The sequence below is a fragment of the Phaenicophaeus curvirostris genome, chromosome 10 (genome assembly GCF_032191515.1).
Source record: "Phaenicophaeus curvirostris isolate KB17595 chromosome 10, BPBGC_Pcur_1.0, whole genome shotgun sequence".
Classification (NCBI taxonomy): domain Eukaryota; kingdom Metazoa; phylum Chordata; class Aves; order Cuculiformes; family Cuculidae; genus Phaenicophaeus; species Phaenicophaeus curvirostris.
In genome coordinates, this window is record NC_091401.1 from 20,359,814 (window position 1) to 20,382,159 (window position 22,346).

The window sequence follows — 22,346 nt, forward strand, 5'->3', positions numbered from 1 at the left end:
GACAAAAATGTTAAGCCATGTAAACATGTTTTAAGAAAAAAACTCCACAGTCACTATAGGGCATATTCCAACAGCAAACAAAGTATAATTGCCATTTCCGATTTAAACTTTTTATAAATCTCAATACAGTGATGTGATTTTTATCTTGTTCATTACCCAGCTGATTAAGGAGGGATAGGAACAAAAACACTGCTCAACTAGCAAACTACCAACAAAAGCTCTGCAATACAGAGTCTGTCAAATACAAGTGGTTATACTTAGCGGCATCAATACCAACTTTACACCAAGACAGATAGAAATCTTAGTGTCAGTAACTTCACAGAGCTACAAGAGCTTTAGGAAATGGACTCATGCTGCGGGAGGGCTATCAATCTTGCAGATTTTGCTAAAAATGCCCTTTAGGAAACTGGGGACTTGCTGCAGGCAGTGCAAGTTCTGCTAACAAGTTTCTGTATCGTCAGGTTTTAATTCACTGTAATCAAATCAAGGAAGACTGTCCTCAGAAAAGCACCATTGTTAAACACCTTCCAAAGTCAGGTTTAGAAGTCAGTGTCCAAAAATACTACAAAGGCAAGTGTTCTGACATTACAGTTCTTTATTTGTTTTTGAATCCACAATCTATACAGGTATTTATATACAAGGCATGAAAATGGATAACAGCACAAAATACAATTGAGGTATAAGCTAAGAGCACAGTATGTCATGTTTCAATAAATATAATTCAAAATTTGTAAACTAAGTGACCAGATAGATGCATCTTGTTTACTAAAACCATATAAAATATCTGTTAAATCTCACGTGAGGTAGAGGACAGTTTTGTGTGTCATGTAATGCAACCACAGCAACTCTTAAGACTGTACATCATTGGCAAAGTACTAACAATTGCTGAACGCCTTGATCATTTTTCACAGGCTTTCACTACGGTTTCAGAACAGCCATCCGACCCGTTGCCTTGAGCTAACACTCTGCTGTTCTGCAGCTGCTTTCTGTAATTTATTAAGATAATTATACTGGCATGTCAACATCAATAAATACTTTTGAAGGTGAGTATGAAAACATAAAACCAGATTTCGTCAATCACAGAAAGCAACATAATGGCAACAAAATATTTTAGACCAACTTTTTATTATAGAATTAAATACAGTACAGCTGTGCTTTCCTTTAAGTGAGGTATCCATATTTGAAGAAAAAAAAATCAATTTATATTGTTACATTTAACCGAATTCAAATAGCAAAATTTTATACCATTTGTTTGCTGTGCTTGATGAAGTGCTTAAAACTCATTTTTCAAGCATTTTCCAACTGAACCACTAACTCTAAAAAAATCCCAATTTTCAAAGTAATGGAGACACATTACAAAATTGTCATATAATTTGTAGGCAATAACTGTTTTCACAAAAGCTAAAAAAAGAAGTCTTTTTGCAATAGAAATATGCAACAAATAGACTATTCTACAAGCGTTCTGTAATGAAAAGTGATGAACTGAACTCACACTGCCAATGTAATGGGCAAAAAAAAAATTGCAGTTTCCTGCTGCTTATTAGTGGCAGCTTCAATAAAATTTCTGAAATATTGCAAGCAGTGATTAACAGGTAGGTGTAATTGCATCTTTCACCATGTTATAGAAAACTCTGTTGTGTGGATTAATTACATGAATTAAGTGCAGAAAAAATACAAAGTTGTTATCTTTACTGACAATCAAAATATATACTCTACAAACAAGTGAATTCTAGGAAGCTGACCATGACAGCGTTTCAAGGCCAACTTCAACACCAATGCTAGGAAAGATCTCCAAAAATTTCATACCACATTCTAGCTAGCCCCTCCCCAATATAAAACAAGAATGTATGAATAAAACATTGTGGCTTCTAAAATATGGGCCAAGCCTTATTTTTTTCAGGCCACCAGTAGCTTTATGCTCCCACTCAACTTTTCCTACTTCACTAATTGCATTATGCCTTTACTATATACAAATGATTTTACACCTAAGCTATTAATATATTAAATATAGAATAAAATTAGTTTAAGAATGAGAAACATAACTACATTTATCTAAATACTCAAGCTAAACTATATGCTTTACAAAAACTAAAACACAGATTTAGTTAAGTTTGGAGACTTAGATAAAAATGTCTTTCATCTAGGAATACAGGGCTACACTGTGAACAAGGGTGCTGTCAGACTGCCAAAATTACAAGAGTTTAACTCTCCAAGCTCTTACGTTTTCTTGTTGATTAGAGTACACAAAGCACATGAAAGTTCTCTTCTAAAAAGTATCAGAGCAAACTAGATATTCAGCTTAAATCATACTTACTTTGTTCCAAAAGGTGCACTGGGCAACTTTGGTCTTGGCCTGGGTGTTTTAACAACACAACTTTCAAAGTTAGGGACAATTTTAGGATTTGTTCCTAAAGGCTTCATGTCACAACTACCTGGGGAAAAGTCTTCCTGCTTGAAAGATCAGCAAGCAATAACTGAAGGCAAAACAAATAATAATACATAAAATGGACATGCTGTGACTGAAAGTGAGGACCTAATGACAGAATTTCTTTCTACCATTAAGTGTGCACTTAAGTGAGGGCCCTTAAGTGTGCATTCCAAGTTCCTGTGTTAGGTTATAAAAGAAATCTTTCAATATAACTAGTATAAGATAGTGAAAAAAGGTCAACATATATTTGTTCTACAACTTATACATTATTATTTACAATTTACTAAAAAACTACCTTTCAAAGACTGAAAACACACAAAATCTATGGCACATTTATGTATACATTATTACTTAAAATCAGTATAAAATTAAGTCTACACATATGAAAATTATTTATGTTATGTAAAGAGCCTGAAAGTAATTATTTAAGAGGATTACAATAATTCAAAATACATCCTAACTTTAGATTAACTAAACGGAATATTTACAAAGCTACTTTTAAAGTCATTTTAATAAATGTCCCATTAGCTTATTCAGCCAGGTTCTTTGAATCGATTAGGAGGCCTTATCTGCAGCTGGAATTGCTAAAATTTCATATAGCTGCTTGAGTTCTTGTAACAGTGAAAATATTAATACAAACTATGTCCACCAGCATTTTAAGAGCCTACAGCACAAACCAGTTGGTTAGCAGCTGGTTGGGAGGCAGCTGCTGTGCTGGCCGAGGCACAGGAATCAAGCTATTCCCGTACTCTGCTGCAACAGCCACTGCTGGAGAACCACTGGTGGCAAAAGGGGAAATGAGAGAAGTAATATAACATAGACAAGATCCAAGTGAAAACGGAATATACAGTATTCTAACATAATATCCCATGAGGATTCCATACATTCAACAGCTAAGCAATAAAAACAATGGTAAATTAGTCACTGCAGCTATACTAAATGAGTCTGTGTGGCCTTATCTACACCGACAACTGAACACGTCTGGCTCAAAACACTGACCCTGAAAAGAAACCAGTAATGTTACCTTTTGATCCTCTGATACTACCCCGATGAAACATTTCAGTTTCCCAGGATGGTGTTTCCTTACTTGCCCATCTAAGCTAATCCAATGTAGGTCCTGCCAAACAAGTTGGATTACTTCAACTTCCAGTGTATAACAACCCCACTTCTACCAACATTCCTGCCTACTCTCCCTACAGCAACAGTTTTGGTCGTGGTTACAATAAAACATTCACCGTGTTTTTAAAGCAAGTGGTGCATATGCAACCAGAATCATTTATATTAAACCGCTTTCCTTCCAAATGCAAAGATAGGCCTTTCTCTTTTCTTTTTTCTTTAAAGCAATGCTTTAGAGATGGAGTCAGAGAAGGGAAAAATGTCATGTTTGTCTTCCCTTCTGATCAACACTGACAAAGAAAATTGTCTGATATTTTTTTCATCTGACCCGCTTTAATCGTCAGTGCAAAAATAACAGAGTTCGTAAAGAAAATTGTACACAGCTATAAAAGAATCATCTGATTACTCCATGACATTTAATTTACTACCTAATTTCTCATTCAATTTAAAGATATGTGCAATTTTACCTTTCTCTGTGATACTCTGTCCTGTTGCACAACTAAAAAAGAAACAAAGAACTCAAAAGTTTTCAGTTTCGCTAGTTCAGGGGGAAAAAAAAAAATCAAGGTAGGCCTTTAATAGTGATTTCATTCAAAATTAAATGAATCATTAAGAAAATAATACACCTAAGTACCTCAAAAACAGAAGCTAAAGCACAGGTTAAAATTTTGCAGTGAAATACTAGAACCACTAAAACATTCCTAGTCACATCTGTCACCTGCACCAAACTTTCTGGAGACAAGTGCAAAAAAGTATTTCTTCATCCAACTTTGTAATCATGCGTTTAATCCACTAGGAACCAGACTTCTGAAGTACTCAAACATTATATATACATAAAACAGTAATTCTGTACAACTACACATTTTCAAATGTTAACAAACATGCTGTATTTCTTAATTCATGGTAAAGTTACCATGCCATTCAAATACAGAGACTATCAAAATAATTTCAAAGTGCCGTATTAGAATTGTATTTTTTTAAGCTATTATCGCAATGTCAGTTAAGGCTTGTTCTACATAATAAGAGAAAGATCAACTACCTGGCAAGAAGCTCAAGGTGTGGAGGCTCAGGGTACTAAAGAAACTAACACTTATTTTTTTAAGAAATACTATTTTTCTTGAAAGCATTAACATCTGAAAAACAATTAAAACAAGCTTTCTCAGTTTCTAGAAGGAGAAGCCCCACCTTTAAGCCTTTTATTAACATTTCTTCCATACCTACTAGGTAGAAGAAAACAAAAGAAAATATGCAAATTTTTTATTTCCAAATATTCCATTGTAACTGTAATTTTTTTAATTTACAAAAGAAACCTAAAGTTTTCTTCTTCCAGCATGGCAAGCAAATACTGGCTTTAAAACTTTTTAGATTGATAATAAGCTGTTAAATAGAAAATACTGAAAAGATCAGCTTGACTTCACACAATGAAATAATGGGAAAAACTCATGCTGGTGAATCACTTTCGACTATCAATCGTGTATCATTGTGGCAATTTTGAGTATTACCTTATAGATGAAAGGTTGTCTTTACTCTCCTCAGTTCAAGAACACATAATTCTCACTGAAACCCAAACTGGTTTTGACCTTGAAGAATTCTGAATGTTTTTAATGTACTTTTAAAACTGGATGTACAAGTGATAGCAAAATAAAGATCATCACATATATTTTAACAGAAAATGTTAAAACGTAAAGAGTCCTCAAGACTGCATTAGAAATAGACAGAAACTGGTCACTCTAAATCAAGAGTTTTGTATTTTTCATTGTTTGAGAAAAACACCAGTACAAATAAATGCAGATTTTCATTGGTTAGGAAAATCTAAAAATGTTCACCGATCTATCTCTATTTATTTTTATATATGTATATCTTCATCTGGACTTGTCTGGGAAATAGGCATCTGTAGAGAATACTTCTCATCACATAGAAATGGCTCACAATTCATTAAAAAACAAAACACCCTGTTTGAAGGACACAGTCGTGCTTCCACTTCCAATTTCTATTTTCCTTTCCCATTTTTTGAAGATTTCAAGATCTGTAGCTTCAACTCCTTTATCATCATCTCTAACTTCTCCCTTGCCTCTCGTTCTTGTCTCAGTTCATCTTGAAGCTCTTGTCTATCTGCCTCTGCATGATCCAGTCTCTGTCTCAATTCTGCCAGCTGTAAAACAGAGAGGGAGAGCAAATTTTAGCTAAGTTATTGTAAAAATCAACTATTTACTTCAAGATGCCACTGATGAACACCCAGATAAAAGTATTTTTCAGTTCACCAGTATTTATCAATTTATCTTCTACTGTTATCAAGAATTATGCAGTCACCTACCACACCATTAGCAAATGACATCAATATGCAGAGCCATAAAAACATCACGTTTTATACAAAACCAGAAAAGTCTAATTTTAAAATACATATAAATTGCAGTTACACAAACCAGCACACTAGACCATGTCAATAATCCATGTGATCTGCTAGGAAGATCGTGATGATGTCTGCATGAGATGCTTCACAAATCCCAGAATAAATAGCGCTTTTTCACTTCCCAGGTTTCTTTATCTTACTTGACAAAATATTACTTCATTTCAAAGCCTGAATGCATATTTCTAGAATAAAGTCACCAACATGTTTGCTGATACCCTTCAGTATAAATGAAAAAGAATTACCAAAAATGACATTCAGAAAATCTTGAACATAACCACCTGTACATTTAAATGTGTTTGTGTGTGTTCAAACATGAGTCCACCCACATTTTTTTGTGAAATATTTTGTGTTTAAACACAGAAATTAAATATTTTTTTTTCCTCTTTAGAGTACAATAAAAGTCAAATCTGCTGGAGTGCCATCAAAACTTATTTACAGTGAGATATGGAAATGTCTGATGAATTTTTCAAGTGTGGCAGAGTTACTGTCAAATTGCTTGTAGGTTTACTATCAGCAGCTAAAATGGAGGGGAGACTGGAAACCAGTTATCTTCTCTACCATTGATTTACGGAGTTATTTCTCACAAAAAACCCACCTCATTGGATCTAAGAAATTGATAGGCATCTGTCTGATCTAAATGATCACTAAGCATACATCTCACTGCAGATGAGGAAGTCAGGTCACAAGAATGAAAGAAACAGGAGAATACAGGATCACTGACATTCAATAATTGCTATAAAATGTACTGGACAAAGGAACTGCCATGATTTTAGAGAAACATAGACTTTCATCTTCACTTGTATAACTGGAAACATTTAAACAGTTCTTCATATAATCAGAAATATTTAAGCAGTTCTTAGGCAGCAACAGACTATTAATGGCAGTCTGCTGACTCCACTTCTTTGATGAAGTGAACTGTTGCAGTACGATAATGCCCACTGCCTGCATGTTGCAGCACGTACTGCACAGGCACATCCCTCGCTGAGTTTTGATTTCCAGCTGTAAGGAGAGGTTCCAGTACTGGTTTTACTGCCCTATTGCGATTGACATGTTAAAGCAACAATTAAACCAGACGATTCAATAAAGAAGTCAAAAAGGGGGAGAAGACTCTTGGTGCATTTTCAGACACATACAGAAAGAAGAACAAACATTTAAGCAAGTTGCAAATCTCAAATTATTAGTTTTGTTTAACGCCCAAAGAAGGTCCCCTGAGTCCACAGTTCTCAGAGAAAAATGGTAGTCGGGGCAACTGCTTCAAGATGACATTGGATTAAGGACCTTTAAAAATGCTGTATGCACGCCTTGGGGAAGTTGCCTGTTGCCAGGATCCCTACTTAACTCTGATACTACCAACAACTGCTTTGAACCTAGAATCCAAAATTTATTGTAAACTGTGATAAATGGAGAAAAAGGTTAAAATTATATGTTGCAAGCAGCTCTACCACACAGGTAATAGCAGAGTAAACTTTCATGCAAGGAATGTATTTAGTTTTCAAAGTCTAACTTCAAAAGAAATAGTCAAACAGTCTCCTTGGGGAACAATCTATGGTTTTTACCCTCTAAAGAAAGTAAGCTACACAAGCCATATAAAACATGCCATAAATTATTATCTTCATAAATTAGAACATGTTGTTACTTGCAGTAATAGGGCTTGTACCAGATGTTTAGCAAATCAGGCCTTAGTCAGAGAGGATTATTTCTGGCAGCAAAGGCTAGGGATCTGTGGAGTGGGATGTCATGAAATTAAATTCATCAGAAGGATTTACGATGCTAGTCTCTGCCCTACTCCCCAAAAATACCAAAACCTGTCTCTCAAGTACTGCCTGCTTCTCAGTTTTAGATAGTAAGAAAAGGAAATACACACAGCTATGATCAAATGACCACAATGCTTTACTGAGTTTAAGTTTTTGGTTTTGCTTACTTTAAAAAAAATATGAAGACTAGTTTTCTGTGACACAGAACAAAATCACTGCACGTTTAATCATAACTGCAATTCATTTTGAAAAGGGGCATTCCAGGGCTGCCTTTGGCATTAACTGTATCTTTCCCATTGGAATGGCATGAATAACATCCAAGATAAAGAAGCAATAGTAAGAGCTAAAAGGAAAGTGAAAGAAAAAAAAATTTCATAGGTTTTAACATATGAACACACGAGGATGGAATGAGAGACAAAAATACGATTTTCATTTCCAAGAGAACTCTTGACTAACTGCTTTGATAGAAGGGGACTCAATAGGTAGAGCAGAACATTCTACCACCAAGGAACAGAAAAACCAGCAAGGTATGCTACTCATCTGACAAAGAGGTGGTTGAGGGGTTTGTTTGTTTAACATAAAAGGAAGAAAAAGAAGAAGAACTTATTTCTATAAATAGAGACTGTCTAATTCTATAACATGGGCAAGCCTATATACATTACAACCATAACTTTATTTAAAGGAGGATGTAACAGACCTTATGTTTAAGACCAATACTTCATCAATAACATCATACGTATCTGTAACCAGCATTCTACTTCAGTTTCAATCATGGAAGAGTAAAAGAAACATTGCTGATATGGTGACCTATTTGGTATTAGTCTATAGTATCAGAACACATGGAGAAGATGAAACCTTAAGATGGCTAAGCATTATCTTCACAATTTCCTGATAGAGTAAATACAATTTGGTTTGAAAAGAACTCTCCCTTCTTACCTGTGCTGCATATTCAGCTTCTTTGTCTTTTTCTAAATTGGAGTCACAGCTACACTTTTGCTTCATCACTTGGTCCAGTTTCTTCTCCAAGTCTCTCTGTTCAAAATAAAATTCTTCCATTCTTTGAGCATGCTCTGTCTGCAAACATTCAAGTTCCTTTTGTAAATTCTGCTGCTCTTCAGTTAGTTCCTTCATAGCTTTAGAGTTGTTTAACATTTCCACTTCCTGTCAAAAAGACCAAAAAAACAGGATCACATACACCTCGGTTCTAAAACCACAAAAGTGACAAACTGAATTTAAATGTGTATCTGGAAACAATGAGGCCAAAGAGTGTATTTATCTAGTGACAACAGTGATCTGATAATGGTATTTATCTTTTATGTAGCAATGACTGCCTGTAATTCTGCAGCAAGTGTTTAATCTTTTAAGAAATTATTTATACTTTCAAGAACATGGACTTTCCTGAAACAGATATACAACTTCCAGCACTGAACCTCAGAAAGCAGCAGCGCTGATTTACTTGACTGTACCTTGAAGATGTAAGAAGTGTATCATCAGAAAACAGAATGTGTGTGATTTCTTTTTCCCCTGGCTTTTTGATATTTTTTAAAGTCTTCATTGCTTTAACTGAGCTACAAGCTTTACCTCCAACAGCAGAACAACTTAAAGGTAGCTGCTCTAGGGCCATGATACTGATTCTAGAACGAACAAGCTGACATAAGATTTCTGATGTCAAAAAAAGAAATGCACTCAGATTGGCACTGTACCATTTGAAGCTGCTGTTTCCTCCTCAAAATAGTATTTAGTTTTTCTTGCTGTTTAATGTAGGTTTTCATTACTTCTTCCATGATCTTTCCTTTGTCATCTTCACAACTGATGTCTTTCATGAGAGTGGGGGACAAGGTTCGTATGTCATTACCTACTTCAACACGGCCAGAATCTCTAGTGATTTTGGAAGAAACACGTTCAGATTTTCCACCCCTTGCAGAACGAGTTGACATGGGTGGTTCTACAGAGAAAAGAACACAGCATAATCCCAGAAAATTAAACTGAAAAAAAACCGCAAAGAAAATTGATGATAATAAAAAGGTCAAAAGAATTTTTGGAAAACTGAAGTGACATCACAAAACACTAACTCGGCGTTGAGCTTTACAGAATTACACAATATAAAAATTGAGAGGACGTCAACATAATTTTCATTGCTCACCTAAATGTTTATGCTGCTCCACACCAGTTTTCAAGTCAATTTTTTCCTGTTCTTCAAGAGAAAGCTCTGGATAGGAGGCTGCTTTTTTGTGCTTTCCACTACTGAGCTTCTTCTCTGAGTGTCCAGTTGAGGATTTTATTACTTCTGAAGCTTTTACTGTTGTTTTTGCAACATCCTTATATTGTGATGCAAGAGATACATTTGGGGCAACCACTTTATCACACATATAAAGGTAGTAACTGAAACAGCAGAATAATAAAATTAAGAATGAAAGGTAAGGCATAATAAATGATAACTGGTAGAGAGCAGTAAGTTAAATTTAATGTCATTTCAAGCTTTAAAAGCTTCAATGAAAATTAAGCATGTCCTTTTTAATTTTTTCCTATGCAAAGGGAAATCCTAACGATTCACTTAATCTCTACTGAGTAGATTATCTGGATAAGGTTTTGAAGCTATCGAACAAGAGGATTTTCCAAACATGGCTGATTAAAAAAAAATCATACAGAAAATCATATGAAGTCTTCATTTAAATGCAAAGAGTGAAATTAGAACGCCATGGAATCCAGACTCTAGAGAATTTTCATAATCCTTATATTAGCAGCAAAGGATGGGGAAAGTGATCAGTGTAGGGGATTGAGTATATCACACTTTAAATCGCAAAGCTGTGTTCTGACAGTGCTGGAGCATGTCTTGAGACCAATGCCAGACCTTCCTTCCAACACACGTTGCTAAACTGTATGGATTTTCTGGGCTCCTGGGAGCATCCTTCTGGCCCTAACCTAGCCACCCATACTTTGTCTAGTACAGAGAGAAAAGACTGCCAAATGTGCTTAGCTCAGTGCTAGGATAATCAGTGTCATGATGCTGGAGTTAACACTGCTGCATTCAACACTTTCCTTTCCCCTAGTTCTACAGGAAAGCACCAACAGGAACAGCAAACTGATGGACTATCACAGAAGTTCGACCATCCACGTGCTAGTGTGGGAACTAGTTTGATGTGTGTTGCTTTGATGCATGCTGCTAGCCAAAAGAGTCTGATCTCACCCATATAAGGGAAATGTACAACCACAGAGGGATGAGGCTAAGCAGTAAGTGAAGAAAAACTGTTTCCCTTATTGATGCACACCACAAACTGTGCACTATGTTAAGGAAATGCACTTGGTTTCTAAACCCGAGAAACTAATCAACACACAATTCAGATGTAGTCATTGTTCCAGTGTGGAAGAAACCTTCAAATGCCTTTTACGAGTCTTTTTTGAAAGAAAATTAGGTTGCGCTCATGGTAAATAGACCTATGCAGCTTTCCACAGGCATGCATTATATTGCAATACAAATGATTAAAAATTACCTTCTGTCATTTCTACTCTGAAAAGGGAAACTGTAATTACATTTCAATTGTATTGCCTACTGAAGGACGCTCAGAGATCGCAGCTTGAGTCCTGTACCAAAACCCACTCATAAGCCGTTCATTAATATTTACACTAAGAAATGCATAAAAATTTAGGGTTCAATCATTCCTGTGTGATCACCTTAGAGTTTTCCTAACAGTTCAGTTTGCAAGTACAATTTTTTTCAGTTTGAATTATCTTTAAATAGCCAAAAGTATTTATATACTTGCACATACAGAGCTTATAGTTTTACACAGGAAATCCAGTTACCTGGGATGGAAAAAGGAGGGCGGCTGAGGATCAGTTTCTGCCTCTTGCTTTACAACTGGATACCACTGTGATAATTCCTGGTTCTGCTGTGAATCTGCCTAAAGAAAAGAAAATAAATTGGTAATTGGAAGATGGGTACATGTTATTTATATTTTCATAAAGGCTCCTTAGAGGAATGGCATTTACACCATTAATACACAGACACCAGAGAAACTGGGGTTCTGGGAAACTGAGTGTCTTTGGCACAGATGCAGGGTGATGCAAACCACAGAAGTTTACTTGATCTCCAATTTCCCGTTATAAGCAAAGTAGCAACGACATTAAAAGAAAATCTCTCTATAAGCCTATATAAAACGCCTGCTGAGTTTCCAGAAATCTGCCAGAGGTATGCTAAAAACTTTTGGGATAAACAGAATGCAGAAACTGGGATTCCCAGATGGTTGTAGGAGACTTTTGCAATAAAGCACCTATATCATAGTAAGCAGCTGCCAGATAGTTTATTGCAAAATAAAACCTGTGAACAAAATGGAACAATCACAAGTGTTCCACAGACAGGACTTTCCTCAGTTGACATGAATTTTTATCACAGAAGTGGACAAAAGTGCTGCAGCAGCATAAGAAATCCATTCCTTTCGCAGTAGCAAACAAAATTAATTTGGGTGCATCAGAATAAATCTTCTTAAAAAACTTCAGTGCAATTTGTCTCAAGAAATCTTTTAGGAATCTCTCTTTAGTCAAAGGTACTAGTGCTCCATTGCAAAGTTACAATTAATTTCAAGTGAAAGGTGTCTCGTCACATACTTAAACAAGACTAAGAAATTGGTTCTTAATTTCATTGTCTTGCAATGGCCTTATGAAGCAGGTTTTGGGGTAAGGTGTGGCTGGTTGACCCTAGTCAGCTGCCAAGCACCCATGCAGCACTTCCTCACTACCCTCACATGGGGTTGAGGACCAAAAAAAGAGGGCTTCTGGTTTAAGGCAAAGATAATTTGATGGGTGAAGGAAAGAAAGAAAACAACTGAAGCAACGTGTATCGCTCACCACCTCCCACAGGCACAGTCTCCAAACAACATCCACCTTAGATGCCAAAACCCCATTCCTTCTGCTTCTCCCCCAGGTTTTATGGCTGAGCACGACACTACACAGTACGGAGGGTCTCTTTGGTCCCTGCCAGTCTCCTGCCCACCCCCACCTCCTTGCTGCACGGGCTCAGAACAGAGAAAGCATGACACTGCCCAAGCCCTGGTCACCAGCACTCAAAACACTGATTTAGGCACAAATCCAGCACAGCACCAGACAGGCTGCTACGAAGAAAGTAAACACCATTCCAGTCAGACCCAGAACTTTTGGAAAAAAATACTCAAATAAAATTTAAAAGAAAAAAAAGACCATAAAGGTAAAAAAAATCCTACTGTACTGAAAGCTTCATCTAGCATTCTAACACCTTCAGTGTACGAGATACATTATCACTAAAGCTTATATTTACACACCCTGAAATAAACTGTCAGAGAACTTCCTCCCCAGCAGTCAAGATCACCCAGTCACACAGGTGTGGCTGTACTAAGGACTGCAGAATCAAACACCACTTGGCCACCAGACAGACCAAGCCTCTCTGCAATGTTCTGGTCAAACCTTCCAGCCCACTAAAATCCGCTCGAGCAATGAAACTGAAATTTAACTCCACCCCTGCAGCTCCTCAAATGAGTTCCCACACAGACTGAAAGGAGGAAGGCACAAGGCAGCTAAGGTCCAGAACAGTAAATTCATAAAACCTTTAAATAATAAAGATTTGAAATACTGTAAATAACCTCTTGTAAAATGGCCTCATCCTGACACTTGTAACATTTTTCCTGCTTACTCAGATCATTCTATTAATTTAAATATATTCTTCTACTTACACTTTAACTTCCGAATCGCATCTTGTCCATGTTTTAGGACTCACATTTTAACATGTTTATTTATATATGGAATCATAGATCAGGTGATCTGTAATTTCAAGTTATTAGGCAAGACTTTTACATTCCTACCTATTTCAAATGGAAACTCACTATACCACCTACCCAGTGCTAATGAATCACATAACATGCAATCAAATTTGTACTCAGGAGAGAAAATGAAAGGTAGTCGTAAATAAAGATGAAGTCTTTTCCTAACATGATTCCTTCTGCATCATCCAAGTTAATAAAATGAAGATAAAGCATCTATTTCAATATACACATTTATATTTCTTTACCTAACAATCTGTGTAGTTTAGATGCTCTTAAACAATTATATAAATGCAATACATTGAAGTAAACTGAACATTCACGGAATGGCTTCCACCTAAACTGTTTGAAAAGGCTACATGAATAATATGTCTTATTTTCCTTCTAAAGCTTGTTGTACAAAGCTGGTTTTCAGGAGAAAAAAAATATATAGGAAAGTACTGGTTCCAGGCTACACGTTAAGCCAGTAGCTTTAGCAGAGACAGGATTTACAAATGTCCTCAGAAGAAACATTAACTCTCCACACTGCGGGCTTCTCCCCACACACAGTGACCAACTCAAGGAATGAGCCTGAGAAGCAAAACAAAGTTCTAGTGCTGAGCAGTTATCAGAAACTGTTGCTAAGTCAAAGATAGCAAGGACCTAACAGCGCAGAGGTCAGCAGAGGCTTGGTGGGCAGCTATCCCACGGAGAGCAGGCAGATGCTACATTGCAGTCAGGAACTCAACAGAAAATGAGAAACTGTGACAATCAAATATACGGCTTACAGCTTTCTTACTAGCACAAAGAACAGAATTAACCTTGTGAGTACATCGTCTGCTCTTAAAATACTGAAAGCTAAAGCGTATTTCCACTGTGAGGTGAATAAACCCAAAAGTGAAACACTAAGGAGAACAGCAACGCAAAGGATCTACGATGCTCCAAAGACTATGGGATTTAACTGATAATTTATTATCAATTATTATGGGATTTAATTGATAATTTATTATTATTGGATGGACAAAGACCTAGCCAAAGGCAACTCTTCTTCCTGGGCCCTCCAAGATAACATCCAGGATGTGCTGGCAGTTCTGAGGACTGACTTCTGAGGCAAAAAAACAGCAAACGGAACATCCTGCAAACAACTTGCCCTACAAGTGTCAGAAAAGGGGATGTCTACACATTGTACCTAATACTGCTCTCACACCACAGAAATGAGGGAAAGACAAGACATCTAAAGCAGTCCAAGCTTCCCCAGGACAAGGAAACAGAAGCTGCAATTCACCGCTCTGCCATTAAACTCTTCTAATCTTTTGTACTTTCCAGATGAATATCCATGAGATAGGAAAAAAAAAAAACAAACTAAGAACCCTCCCCCACAATTTTATCCTGGTTCAAATTTTCACAGTTTCTCTCTCATTCTGATTTCACATGCTGTTTTGTAAAAAAGAACTCTACAGGCCTGCAACACAAGAGTTTTTGGTTTTCATTTGTACCGGTTCTGCTGCTTATTTTCATCTGTACACATGAAACTGAAAGGCCTCATGGTGTGACATCTGCTCCTGTGAAAAGGGTGCAATATTACAGGTATGAATATAGAAGACTGTTTCCACTGACACATCCAGCACACTACAGTATACCTACAATGACATTGCAAATATAAAGACTGCCATGTCTTGATCAGATGAAAAGTGAGTGCCCTTGCTATGAACTTCAACTATGAAGTTGCATTTTCAACTAATTCAGCACATGGAAGCACGCCATGCTGCAGGCTTGCGTAGAAACTGTCTGCTCAAATCCCCTACTGCAGACTGGCACCTGTAAAAATACCTGTTAGTGCAGTGAGCCTTCCTGCAATATGAACTTTCCAGAAGTTTATGCTGAAAGGTGTCAACTTAGAACACACCTTTTTGGGCTCAACCATCTGGACTGCTCCTGCAGCTTTTTTGAAAGCCACCACAAACCATCTAACAGGCAGAACTGAAAGATGATCAAACCAGCAGCCATCAGACAGACACATAAATGCCAAATACACTGAAAAGAAACAGTCATGGGCAGGAACCACTTAAGCACCTTTTAAGTTTAAATTATACACCAAAAACTGTACCTTCTATGAACAGAAAATTCTATGATATTCGATATTAATCTGGTGCTTGTCTTATTATTTAAAGTAGAAGGTCTCTAAGGGAAAAATAAGCTCTGTATTTTTGAACCACAGCGCAGACTGGCAGCAATATTTTAGGAAAAAATACAACATCTATTATTAACCATTGTCAAGATACCGGCCTACAGCTCATTACTTGGGCTGCTTAAAGCCCCCTCTTTTTGGCATATTTCTCTATACAACTAGTTTAACAGAAAGCCATTGCTGAACAAGCAGACTTTCAGCTTCTAAACAGCAATTTATCAATGCACCGCTACCCTGCACGCAAAGTCATGAGACGGGTGGTTCGCAAGCCAGGTCGCCATTCACCACACGTGTGTGTGCTGGAGTCAAAATAACAAAAGAAGCATTAATTCGTAATACTTGATTTTCAAGGTCTTTTTCTGCTTTGCTCAGCTGCTGCAACAAACATTGCATAAAACATACTCAAAGGTCAAAAGGGAGAATGAAAATTTCCACAGGAGTTCTGAATTTTCCAGAGACTGTATCCCTCAGAACAGAACAAGAACCAACAAAGCCCAACCAGCTCCAATGAAGTTACGTACAGCCCTAAGAGGAAAGAAATTACTGCACCTTTTAATGAGAAACGTATTTCCATGGTGAAGCTCTCTCACAGATTTAACTTAGGCTTGACTTGACAAGCATTCCCATTTTGAAATGGCAAGCAATGAGCTTCCTAAACAAGTATTTAGGTGCAAGCAGAGAGAGAGATTTGGGAGTTTTAGAAGACTGAGTGAACTTACTTTGGACCGAGTTCTTTTCTGATTTTTCTCGCTAAATTTCTCCTTCATTTCCTCCAAGAGATGTTTCAATTCCAGCTCCTCTGACGTTCCTAAATATTTTTGGTTAATATGCAGGTAGCAGTGCCACTTGGCTGATTCAAATCCCCAGTGGCAGGTCCTCTTGTCTGGGGATCTGTGTGAATGCATCACAAACGTCTGGGGTGAAAACATTCCATAGCACTCCAAACATTGGATACACGGGTCATCCGGAGCAAGGTAGAACTGAGGTGCAAACAACCCCTGGCATTTGCCCAGGCATTCATGCTCTACTTCAAAGGCACTGCCAGTCTCTTTCAATTGGGCAAAGGTGTTCTTACCAGGAAGAAAACTGCCGTTTTGGGGAAAAGTGCGAGGACGTAGTAAAGCATTGCATAGTCTCTGAGCATCGGTCAGGGTAATTAGCCCACAGGACGGAGCATTAAATGGAAGAATTCCCAAAACCTTCAGAATATGAAGCTGGTCGGAAGTGCACCTTGAGCAGTATATATACAGTTCATCACATACCGTATTGATCTGTTGCAATGAAAAGTCTCGGAGAACAGAATTCAACACCTGAGGCAGGCAAAGTCTTTTTTCACCTCCAACTTTAAAACAAGAGATAGATTCCCCCTCCAGTAAAGTCTGGGTGAGTTCTGTGGAGCTGTCTGGTGGAATGAGCAACGGACCAGAAAGTATTTGTGGCGACGGAAGAGGCAAGAAGACTGTGGGTGACATACTTTCCTGTGAATAACGAGCTGAAAAAGCTGCAGGTCCACCCAGTGAACTCTGACTGCTTAAGTGGAACTGTGCCAATGTGTGTTTCAAACCTGGATTTAAATTCAAAGGCTCAGATAGTGAAGTGCTGTTTGGCTTGGTGGTTTCCCCATCAGCCTCCACAGGAGTTTCGTCATATTCATCCAAGTTTTCCTTCTTTATTGTTGGCAACTTATTTATTACAACTCGTACTTTGCTATTTACATGGGCTTCTGTCATTGCTTTTTTTAATGGGGGACTCCCATCCCCTTGGATCCCACTTCTTTTTTGGTCTGAAATTAGACCTAGAGGGAAGTTTATTTGTGGGCTTTCCATTGCGAAACACCAGAACTTTAACTAAGTCAGTCTTGAAGACGCATTTTCCTGCTTGTTCATGCAAAAAACAATTTGAAGTGACCTTGATTACCTCAGGCACACCAAACTGTGCACTTCTTTCAGTAAAATGTTACTTCTTAAGCGTCCAAAGGTAAAAACTTTACCTCATTTTGCATGTAATACCATAAAATTAACAATGGAAAGGTTACACAAATGTTTCTTTTATAGTTACTTGTTCAATTTTCTTGTATAAAACCCCCACTGCATTATGTATACAAAAGGCTTTTCTTTATACCCTACCAACTATTTTACACAGTAGCTCTGTACAGTGATTTAGTAAAAAATGACTAGTTGATGCAACAGCAACCATCTTTGATCATTTTTTTTCTTTTAAAAAATATATTGTCTTTCAAATAAGTCTCTGTTTAAATATTAAAATAGAAAAATGGTCTCAGTTTGGAGAGCGTTGATCTTAATGCAACCGATCCAAAATGTATTTAAAGTCGTATGAAAATTTTATCCAGCACTTTCAGTTCTTGGAGATCAAACACAATCTCACCGGCTTGCTTTCTTGTGCTGCCAACTTTATGATTTCACCACCAGCGTGAGAGTTACTATGGTAGTTCACAAATAAACCCCCAAAGTAAAGGCTGATCCGGATCGCCGGCAAAACCTGAACGTCCCTAGGGAGTCACCTTTGGCACAGATGTCACCAGTGTGTGTCAGGATTTTCCCACCCCAAGTTATTAGCAGTGGAGGTGAGATCCAGGCCATCGGCTACATTCGTGTCCTGTGCCACACCGAGTTCTGTCGCTCTGTCCAGACAATCTGCGAGGGGAGAAAGAGGTCGCTCACGGGCAATCCTAAAAGGTGAGGTGAGATGCCAGACGAGGGACACGTTTCCCCATTAACCACCCAACCCCATGGTGCAAGGAGCTCTCCTTTAAAGCCACAGGCACTGCAGAGGGTATCAAAGAGGGGACACAGGGGGCACCAGGCAGGGTCCCAAAGTGGAGGACATGGGGGGCACCGGGCAAGGTCCCCAACTGGGGGACATGGGGGGCACTGGGGAGGGTCCTGAAGAGGGGAACATGGGGGGCACAGGGGAGGGTCCCAAAGGGAGGACACGGGGGGCACAGGGGAGGGTCCTGAAGTGGGGGACATGGGGTGCACCTGAGAGGGTCCCGAAAGCGGGGGGGGGGGCATGGGGGAGGGCCCCAAAAGGGGGGCACGAGGGGCACAGGGAAGCGTCCCGAAAGGGGGGGGACACGGGGGGCACGGGGGAGGGTCCCAAAAGGGGGGGACACGGGGGGCACCGGGGAGGGTCCCGAAAGGGGGGGACACGGGGGGCACCGGGGAGGGTCCCGAAAGGGGGGGACACGGGGGGCATCGAGGAAGGTCCCGAAAGTGGGGGGGTACCGGAAGGGTCCCCAGGGGGGGACACGGGGGACACCGGGCAGGGTCCCGAGGGGTTGCTGAGCAGGGGCAGCGGGGCGGCTCCCCCGGGGGCTCCTCGGGGCGCCCCTTCGGGACGGGCCCGCGCCGCCTCCCTCCCCCCGCGGCCGTCGCGCCGCTCCCCCCGCCTCCCCTCCCCCCCCCCCCCTTTCCCCGCCGTCTCCTCACCCGGCGCCGCGGGGGCTCCGGCGGCGGAACGGGCTCCGCGCTCTCGGCGCCGCCCACCCGTGACCTCACTGCGGAGACGGCGGCGGCGGCGGCGGCGGAGGGAGACGGAGAGACGGCGCCGCGCGGCCACGAACCCGCCGGCGCCGCCCCCGCCGCGGCCCCGCCCCCGTCTGGGACAGCGGCGCCCGCCCAGCCCCGCCCAGCCCCGCCTCGGGCCGGGAACCCCGCGCACCCGCCGCTCCCAACCTCGCGGCCGGGAACCCCGCACACCCCCCCTCCCCCCCGCCTCGGGCCGGGAACCCCGCACACACCCCCCTCCCCCGCCTCGGGGTTTTGGCTCCGCACCCCTGCGCCGCCTCAGCTCCAAGAACTCTCCCCCCCCGCCGCGGTGCCTCCGCGCCGGCCCCCCCGCCGCCTCAGACCTAGCCCTGCCCCCCCTGCCGGCAGGGAAAGGGAGAGGGGAAAAAAAAAATTAAAAAGGCGGAGGAAAGCAAGCAATTAATAACAAAAGCGCCGTCCGCGCCTCAGCCCGCCCTTAGCGCGGCCTGGGGGCGCAGGGACTGTCCCTCAGTGGGGTCCCACGGGGACATCCCCGCAGTGACTGTCCCTTCGTGACAAGTTCTTGGTGGCTGCCCTCCTGTGACAACCCCTCGGTGACAGCCCCTCGGTGAGGGTCCCTCAGTGGATGTCCCAGGGGGAGATCCCCTCAGTGACTTGCCCTTGGTGGGGTCTTTCGGTGACAATCCCTCAGTGACTGTCCCTTTGTAGGGGTTCCTCAGTGACAGTCCCTCCGTGACTGTCCATCTCTTGGTGGCCGTCCTCCAGTGACAAGTCCTCGGTGACAGCCCCTTGGTGAGGGTCCTTCAGAGGATGTCCCACGGGGAGATCCCCTCAGTGACTGTCCCTCCATCACAGAGGGTCCCCACACGATGCGGGCTCTGCTCCGACACCCCAATACGGAAGGACTGTTGCTGGAAGAAGATGATGCTCTTCAGGGACTGCTTAGTCCTCGTACAACGAACTTAATTGTGACAAGTTTCTTCTGTCTGCAAGGAGCCTCAAGCGTTTTGGTTTGCACCTTTGGATGTCTTATCCAAAGACAAACTGATGTGAAGATCAGTTGAGATGAAGGAACAATCCGATTTGCTGTTGCCTTTCGTCCCATACAGTTACCTCTTTTGATGCAACACGTGAGGGCACAGCACACGAAATCAGGGCAGTTGAACAACCACCAGGCACTGCTTCGCGCTGCCCGCGGCGAGCAGGTCCCTTCGCTGCCATTTCCTAGTGCCAGAAGGTTCAGCACAGAGCAAACCAGCCCTGCCTGGCTGCCCATTAGCAGAGGGGTCTGGTACACTTCAATCCTTGGCCTCGCTCCTGTGATGCGCCCAGATGTTCCTCGGACTGGCAGGGCTTTACTGAGGGTCCTTGGGAATCACTGCAAAGCCGTTCCAGGAGTCACCTCCTAACTTACTTCTAAAACACCACATCAGTTGCGGTATCTGCAACATTTCCTTCTGCTGGTGGCTGGGCAAGAGGTGATCGATGTAATTTTGTGTGCAGGCTTTGCCCTTTATGTTAACCTTAGATGGTCACATCTGTAGCCAGGGGCTATCCTGCTCTGTGTTTGTCCAGCAGCCAGTGAGATTTTTTTGGGACCTGCAGTGCTTTATATTGCAAAAATAGTAAATTGCTGGCAGTTTAAGTGGAAGAACAAGGTTTAGAATAACTAGATAAATAGCAGCGCCTGGGCTTTTAACGGTAACTGATCATAAAGACAATAACAGTTGTATTTATTTTTTAAAACCTAAAGAAAACTACTTGACCTTTCCATTATTAAAGAATTCAGGCACAGATGAAGGAATCGTAAAACTGAAATAGAGCACAACCTCAATTTTTATATTCAGTGAAAGGTGTCGTAACAACAAAGATCGTTGCTTTATTGTTGCCATATTGCAGCACTGTCAGGCAGACGGCTTCCCTACCAACAAAGGAGTACCAAAAAGGAGCCTTAATTTTGTCAGGGATGTAAACCTCCAAATTACTTGAAATTAAGTGTGCTTATTCTTGTAGCTACTTGAAATACATGTTTCATTGAATGCCTACACAAAATCATAACCTCTCTTTTCACAGACTGTAGAAAATAGAGAAGGGAAAGAATAAATTCCTTCCATTCCATGTAGGCCAAATTAGGAATAAAAGCATCCCAAAAACCAGAACTAAGATTTAATATTGGGGAAGATCACAAATAGTGGAGAAAGTCATGTAACCATCCACCCCTTTAATACTCCACTATTTGTCCTTTTCCATCCTCATTTTTTTCCCCTCTGTTTTAATTGTAAGTCACTAAAGATCAACTCAAGCCTCTCCTCAGGGAGCATTTATCACAGCAACCATTACCCTTTCGGGGAGGGCATTGTTCCTTACTTACACTTACCCTGCTGCTTTTGCAAGATTTCACCTGTGTAGCTTCTCCACAGCAGCAGAATCACAGGTTTAAGAACAACAGCTTTTACACATTACTTGAGTTCCATGAACCGAAAGATGATCTGGACTGACAACTCTGTACTTTCCAGCCATTTCAGATTTACTACAAATAGGATTTGTGTATGTAAGGAAATTTCATGGATGTTGGACTAGAAATCTAGTCCAGAGATCTTGGCTGATCTTTGCATCCAACAGCATTTGATCTCATTTAGCAACATACGGCAGTTAATAAACATTGGTCATTGCACCTCAATATGCAAAATTATATCTGAGCTCGTCCTCTGTACTTTTCAAAGCAGGGAGGTGCTACAAACATGTTTAAATGAATTGCAGCGTTGTGCAGCAATGTGTAGTAGTACCCTGTGCTTTTCATAAATGCTATTCTTTCGCCTGCAGCAACACAATTACACAGCCCTCTGCAAGCATCGTCTCACTCTGGCTGCTACAACAAATGCTTCGGCAGCATTTCCAGCCTCAGACAGAGAAGAGCATTGCTTCATATAATGATTCTGCAGAAGGATTTTATAAATATTGGCATTTTTCCTCCACTTAGTTAAGCAAACAACAAAAGGCAAAGCAGTTGCTGGAATACAATGGCTAGCCTTGCACACCAACGTGAACTGCTTTTGTGCAGAGCAGGGAGATTGAGGAATGCGATGGAGGACATGCAGGAGTGCATTTGTGTTTGATTTCAATTGTCTGTTTAGTTCTTTATTCTTCTGCAACAAAATGTTTGAGGGTAGGACAAC

The 22,346-nt window shown here is 40.5% G+C and overlaps 1 protein-coding gene across 1 annotated transcript; it reads right to left on the bottom strand.

Annotated features, from left to right (window-relative positions):
* Positions 1 to 577: 577 nt before the first annotated feature.
* Positions 578 to 19,245, bottom strand: SKIL (SKI like proto-oncogene). The gene is made up of 7 exons (XM_069865358.1): positions 19,111 to 19,245; positions 16,381 to 18,315; positions 11,510 to 11,607; positions 9,852 to 10,090; positions 9,412 to 9,653; positions 8,645 to 8,869; positions 578 to 5,696 (listed from the first exon to the last, which is right to left on the bottom strand). The coding sequence occupies exons 2-7, from the start codon at positions 17,485 to 17,487 to the stop codon at positions 5,535 to 5,537; spliced, it is 2,073 nt and encodes a 690-aa protein (XP_069721459.1). The 5' UTR covers positions 17,488 to 18,315; positions 19,111 to 19,245; the 3' UTR covers positions 578 to 5,534.
* Between the last annotated feature and the right edge of the window lie 3,101 nt (positions 19,246 to 22,346).